General features: G+C 39.6%; 1 protein-coding gene across 1 annotated transcript; it reads left to right on the top strand.

Annotated features, from left to right (window-relative positions):
* The first annotated feature begins 4,355 nt into the window (after positions 1-4,355).
* LOC145498616 (uncharacterized) lies at positions 4,356-6,904 on the top strand. The gene is made up of 2 exons (XM_081478514.1): positions 4,356-5,950; positions 6,531-6,904. Exons 1-2 carry the CDS (start codon positions 4,459-4,461, stop codon positions 6,902-6,904), a joined length of 1,866 nt encoding a protein of 621 aa, XP_081334640.1. The 5' UTR covers positions 4,356-4,458.
* Positions 6,905-7,484: the final 580 nt, after the last annotated feature.

Here is a 7,484-nt window from a genome sequence, read left to right as displayed (position 1 = left end):
GATCACCTAAAGCACTGACAATCTATCTTAGCTCCATGTACTAAGTTTCTCCTCGCGCTTTTTTTTTTTTTTTTTTTTTTTTTGCCCTCGGCTGTGTAATTGTGCGATATTTTCTACACAATAACTTCAATTGCCGAGCATGATAATACTGTACGTGGCTCCCACTGTCAACGATATTGTCAGGCAAGTATTCCAGATCATCTGGGTTTTTATTCCTTAAGATCTGTTTTAGATTGATTAATGAAATGCTCCTTTACGCCCGGACAAGCATCTCGATGGAAGCTCAGAGTTTATTGTGATGGCTTTCATTGGGTAAACAAGACATTTACGTCTGCTCGCCGCGCTCAACATCCATTCGTAGGCACTTTGGTATCTTTAAGTTCAGTTGGTAGATCAGGACTTGGTTCAGGGGGAGAAGCAGAGGAAGGTTCATGTTGTGTACATGTAATTCGTTCATTATTGCGAGATTACTTGATTTATCAGCCTTTCCCGGTTTTATCCGCTCACGTTTTTTTCCTGCCCAAGTCTTTCTTCACGTGTGTTTAGACGTGATCCGATATATAATGACCTTGTTTTGTTCCAGATTATTGGCGTCGGTGGAGTCCGCCATCATTTTTAAGGCACTGTTAATGTCATGACTTCATTTTAAAGCTTGTCTCATGTTCTATCAGCCGTTTCTGGTTTATTTTTTATTTAATATCATCGACATGTCACTGAAACAGATTTTGACGCCTTTCCTGGCCGCAAGACAAAGGAACCATAGTGAGAGTATGTAAGGAATGCTGGGAAAATTTCCTACCATATCTCTGCGGTACTTACAGTAGAAGCCCCGTGCGTCCCGTCATGTCTTGTTATTGTAAAAGAAAAATTGAGGTCAGTTTGTTAAATACAGACATCAAGCAAAAATTGTATTTTTCATTAACCTTTTATTTATTCCCCCGTTTAGGTTTCTGAGCGCCAACCAATTGCAGATTGTTCCATATCGAGCCTTCTACAATATGCATCTCCTGCAGATATTGTAAGTATTGACGAGCAAACGGAACAGCTATCTGATTAAACCGGACTTACTTCCTATTTACCTTGTGTGTTATTTCACTGTTGTTAGAATGATATCAGATAATCCGTTAAAGACGATCGAGCCAGAGGCATTTAGGCTTGGCAGTGCAAGTTTAAATATGTAAGTTCTCATAAAATATATGTTATGTCAGGGCTGCAGCAGGAAAAAATTTGACTGAGGCAATGTCCATTAATTGTCACTGGGACATTATCCATGGTTAAATTCTCCTTCTAGGTATTTAGGGTGTTTGTGATGAATATAAACAACAAAAACGAACACAAAATGACTGAGGCAAGTGCCTCAGTTTGCCTGTTTCCAGCTACAGCCCTGTATATGTGAGTATTTTACATCTTTTCATATGGGAAAGGTTCTCTTTTTTTCGGGAAAATGTAATGAACAAAAAAACATTCGACGATGATGAACTACCTTTATTTCAATACAGCGATGGAATAGGTATCGTTTAGGAAATATCGCTTTGTAATCATTTAAAACAGTATCTAGTGTCTGTTTTTTTCGGCAGATATCTGTTGCGGACGAATCTGAAGATATTCAGCCTTGAGTTCTTCAAAGGACTACATGGTCTAGATTCGAAAATGTAATGTATATCGAGAAGCATTTACGAATAAGATTTCATTCCGGATTACTTACGCCAGTGCCTAACTACACGTAACCAAACGTATATGCCCTTGAATTTTATACGCAGGCCAAATGCATACCTGCGCAACGCAGTGATTTTCTTCGTGATCAATCGTGCACAGTATTTCCATATGCGGATCCACTGAGGTCATAACGTAACAAGCCATTTCCAAGTTGCTCTTGCCTCCGCTTCAAAACGAGTCTTGGTGCACAACCTTTCATATGGACATATGAAATGGCTTATTAATTTTCCTACTTTAGTTTGTTTAATAAAGAAACGTCGAAAGATTGTTTCGCAGAGACTGATCTTTTGTTGTTATTGTCCTTGTTACTATTAATGTCATTGTCGGTGTTGTGGTCATTGTCATTGTCATTGTTATTGTTGCCGTTGTTGTTGTACACGGATGCATTCATAGTTGAGTCAATAAGTAAACCATGGCAAGAGCGAAAAATTACCTGCGTTTTACTGTCACTGACATTAATGAATATAGTAGACAAGACTTCGGGTACAGCTTTTCCTATCAGACCTGCCGTCCATTAAACGACAACTATTCCTTTTCAGGGTGATGCAGAATAGACAAATTGGAACAATGAGATATTACAATCAAGGAACAAGACGCTGCGCAATATATTTGTCAGTACATTTAGTATCAATCGTGAACACTACTTTCTACTAGAATACTCACAGCTAGGTATAGTCAATCGAGGATCTCGGCGGCAAATGAAAAGTAGAATAGCTTGTGACATTTCTTTGCCGTCCTCTGCAAAAAAAAAACAACAATAACAGCGTGAAAGGACAAAGTCGTACCTATTTTGGAGAACGGGTACCGCAATGGCTAATTTTTGTGTCTTCCTTTGGAATTGAACGCTGTCATTGCATATTTAGCCTGAGCAAGTTTTTAGACCGATAGGCGTACTGAAAAGACCTACACAGTTGTTGTGAATTGCCAGCAATTGATTGATTGATATGTGCCCATATTGTGAAATACGTTTTGTTCTTTGCCCTTTTGATTTTCGGGTAAGCCGTTTTCAAAATGGCTTGGGATTCAGGACTCGAAATATTCCAACAAAACGTCATCAACATCGGCTAACACTAAGCCAGGAACTGGGAATCATAGAAACCATTCGTGATAACTTATTTTTGCTGGTAATCATAGAAACCTTTCGCTCCTAGGAATCCTCTTGATTCCGATACAGAATACGTGAGAGTCGAGGATCCCCTCACAGCTGTGGGTAGAACCTTTATTGCCGCTCTCTTGGCTTCGGGATTCAGAGAGGTTTACGATGACAACCGATTTAACGCCGAGTTTCTACCATGTCCTCTGGGAACGTTTTACAATTCAACCTCCAGAGGAGAACAGGGTTGTATACAATGTCCTCCAGGTAAGGAAAAGACCTCCCAGCAGCCGTTGAGAAGTGACTAGGGAGTTTTAGCAAACCACAACGGCGACGCCAACAAGAACGTCACCAAATGAAAGGTTTAATGAGCAGAACAATGGTTCTGCACGATCGTTTTGAATCTTAGTACATTTCTTTGCCGTCCTCTGCAAAAAAACAACGTGAAAAGACAAAGTCATACGTATTTTGAAGAACGCGTGCCGCAGTGGCTAGTTTTCTGGGACTTCATTTGTAAGTTAAGCTGTCATTGCATATTTAATTAGCCTTAGCAAGTTTTAGATCGATAAGCTTCCTGAAAAGATCTACACAGTTGAGACATTCGAAGGTAAAATAAAAATCCATTTTTTACAAGACGTCGTCCTCGGCGTCGCCGTCGACATTGCTAAAACTCCCTAATGTATGCTGAGAAAGAAAAGGAATTCTTTCCTTGCGTCCTTTTGGGGTTTATAGTTGGCCTTTTACAGGCTTTCGTGTGTGCTGGAAAAGTCAGTTTCTCTTGAAAGACCTGGAAGGGGTAAATTTGTAGCATAAAAAGTAGAAATTCGCAGGTGGAATCATTACATCTCTGGACAAAATCATTCACATTGTGCTCATTAAGGCATGCTTTGTAAGTCGCTTTTTCAGCAGACTGCGATAATCATCTTCAGTCTTGAAAAGTAATGATTTAAAGTGAACAAATTATTGTGAAATATATCTCACCATTTTGGAGTTGAACTGTGCTGGGACCCCTATAACCACTTGTGCTAACGCTCATCAAATCCTTGTTATTCTTACTTTCAGGAGGCTTTTACTCTGATAGCGTAGGTCATGTGGCCAGAAGCTGTAAGAAGTGTCCCAATGGTTCTTTTGTGTTGTTCGACAAAGCTCCAGGAAAACGGCCTCAAGATTGCAAGTCTTGCCCAGAAGGTAAATAATGATAACTAAGTCCTCCCACCCGATCCTGCCTGATCTAAATGAGCTAGCGAAGATGTCAATGTTAAAAATATTTAAAGGGCAAGTGTCAATAATACACTCATAAGCAGTGGTTTTTGCCCTTGTCTGTTTAGAATGCGCATTATTTTTCTGAAACCGGATGCCTTTTCATTAACCTCAGAAGACACCTTTTTAACGTAACTACCACATTATTACATCGTTCCAGTTTCAAAACTAGTCCCCTGTGCCTCCTACAAGGCTGTAGAAAATGATTATTCCCTATCAGCAAACGTGCAAGTTAAATTTAAATTACGCTAAAAGCTAAACTTTATGATTCTATGAAAAATAATGGTAAAAAAACATCTACGTCTTTTAAATCTTTTATAGGAACAGAAACTGATTTCTTTGCTGGATTACGTGCTTGTCAATGCTTGAACGGATTTCATCGCACCCACATGTTCAAGGAATGCCACAAATGTGAACATGGTCTCGAATGCAAGGATGATTATGCAACTTTAAAACCCGGTTATTGGTGGAAATGGCGAAACGATAGCTACAAGGATCGCTACACAGAGTTTCTTACAAATTTGTTGGCCTCTTCACCAGTACTCGACGCTACCAGTGTACAATATCCACATCCTATGCCAAAGCCTTATAAATGTCCTATAGAAGAGTCTTGCAAGGGAGGTTTAGATTCCCCATGTAGGAATGGGTACGAAGGTCCACTATGTGGTGTTTGCAGCTCAGGGTACCACAGGCAATTGCAAATCTGCGAACCATGTCCCTCTAAAAAGTGGATTGTTGGACAGTTGTCAATAATTACGGCCGTTGTACTGATAATCTTTGCTGGTTTGGCCTGGAATAGTAGAAGAAAGACAAAGACTGCTCGAGCGCGCCCTTTCGTAGATATGTTTTTGTCCAAACTCAAGATCGTCATTGGCTTTTACCAGGTCACTTACGGGTTACTGCAAACGTTCTCGTACATAAAATGGCCGGAATCTCTGGAAGTCATTGGCAAGTATTCCGGAATACTCCAGATGGATCTTCTTCAAATAGCACCCATTCAGTGCCTTTTTCCTGGATTACACGTGGACGCCTTTGGAAACTTGTTTGCTACGATGGCAATGAATGGTGCTGTCATTGGCTTGAGTTGCCTTGCTTACGTTGTGCGGAAAGTGCACATAACAAGAAATCAAACCCTGACGAATAAAGAAAGGTCAACAAAGCTTTCAGAGACCAAAGAGTTTGTTTACAGAAACGCATTTTTCTTCCTGTACATAATGTATCTCGGCATGTGTTCCAAGACAGCCAGTGTGTTACCACTAGTTTGCCGAAAGCTTTGTCGAGACGATAAAGACGAGTCGTGTGATATATACCTAAAAACTGATTACAGCATACAATGCCATGTTTCAATGTACAACCAGTTGTTGGTCTTGGCGTTCATTTCTATTGCCTATGTCTTCGCTCTCCCTATTGCTTCATTCATCGCCCTTTGGAGACATCGGAGGGTTCTATTAGCAACAAGAGACACTAAAACATTTCAGAGTGCTGGCGGTAGTAGTGAAATAATCTCAGGGTTGCGATTTCTCTTTGAAAATTACAATCCTCGGACCTGGTACTGGGAACTGGTTGAAATGTCTCGTAAAGTCATCCTTACGTCTGGTCTGATTCTTGTAGGACAAGAGAGCAGGTCCTACATTGGATTGGCATGGGTTATGGCGGGAATCTACGGCATGCTTTTCTCCTGGATGAGACCCATAGGAGACTTGACCGAGAATAGATTAATGACCGTGTCCCTAGCTGTTACTGTTGTTAACTTGGGCATTGGAGCCGTGAGTAGAATTCCTGCTGAAAACATTCCATCCTCCATTGACCCTTACTTGGACGAGGTCATAATTAAAGGATTGATAATTGGGGCAAATACTTTGGTTATTGCCCTACCTGTCGGTAAGATAAATTTAAATTTATAATTTATTGTTTTACCGCTATCAATAAATCCTTGGTAGTAAGAGCTCTGAGTTGAATTGCTCTAAATGCGAACAAACCATTCCTTTACCCAGGGTGAATGATCGACCTGCCAAGGGAACCGTTCTTAGTTACATTAATTTTCATAACTAATTTGCTTAGTCTTAATGTCCCGCTCATATCTTCCACCCACAAGAAAGAAAACATGGTGTTATTTAAGGTCTGTGTAAGTTTCTCTTGTTTTGAAAGTGCACTTGTGGTAGCCTTGTGACGCTTTGATCAGTAAAATCAAAATGGGTGAAAGTATCACATGCCAACTGAAAAAAAATAATAAGCAAACAAAACCTAACAAAAGAGCGACAAAAGAAACGAGGCAAAAACATAATGAAATGTACATTAATGACTTTATTCCGATTTAATGTCAGAGCCAAAATATTCTCAACTGTTCAAAGTCCACCTTGCTTCATCTGACATTTCCAAAATCATTGCAGACATGCGCATATCAATGAGCAGTACGTTAAGCAAAAATTAAATTATGTTATTATTTCTCGTTTGCTTTTAGTTCAGTATGCAATCCATTCATTTCGCTACCTCAATAAATGGTGCAGGGATCCGCAGTTGTCGTTTGCTTGCTGTCTGGCTTTGCTTCTCCCCCTCAGCGATATTCAGGAAGAAATTGGTGGTTTGGAAGAAACAGTTCGACAAACAGAGGAAATTGAAATGCCCAGCATTTTGGCTGCCGTGAGAGACTATGGACCTATTGATGCCCCTGTTGATGCACATGCAAAAAGTGATATTGGCACAACGAAGTTGAAGGATGGTTATTACAAACATCTCTCGCACGACAAGACTCAACGCCATCAAGGGACACAAACTGAGCCATTTACATCTTCAGCTGCTCATGTGGTTATCTGTGAGTCCGGTTTTCTAAAATAAACAGATTGCTAATGATTGATGTTTGAAGGATTATGGAATTACCTGCAAAACCAAATATAATTCGTAATATATAATTTTTAAAGTGGTATAAATTGATATATAATTTTCTCATAGTATCTGTAAATATGAGCACTGCATACTTCCTTATTCATCTCCATTTTTTACAACTCCACTTCTTTATTAAGTATAAATTTTAATTTCTTAATCATCAGAGATATTCTGGTACGTTTTAGTGTACTGAGAGAGGGGAAATGACAAGAATTGCTTTTAACTTTAGAATTGGTTCCAATAAATTTGGGTTACGACCACAAAGCGAGAATCTGGTAACATAAGAGGTTCTTTTAACATCAAATTTCCAAATAAAATTTTCCACCACAATCAATTGTATGTGAGAGTTCACTGGGAGGTGGCCGTCAGTTTTACACACGCCTCGGTAATACTTTAGCAACATAAGTCTCTGTGAAAATAACCAAGTTTGCTTTTTTTTGTCTTTCAGGACTCGATTTCGCCCGTCACCCTGGTACTCATAACACGTGCGAGTATCTGAAGTTGCATATCAAGAATTACACAGAATTTTGGA

This window comes from Orbicella franksi, chromosome 9 (assembly GCF_964199315.1).
Source record: "Orbicella franksi chromosome 9, jaOrbFran1.1, whole genome shotgun sequence".
NCBI classification, from domain to species: Eukaryota; Metazoa; Cnidaria; class Anthozoa; order Scleractinia; family Merulinidae; genus Orbicella; species Orbicella franksi.
This window is presented reverse-complemented; position numbering and strand designations above follow the sequence as displayed.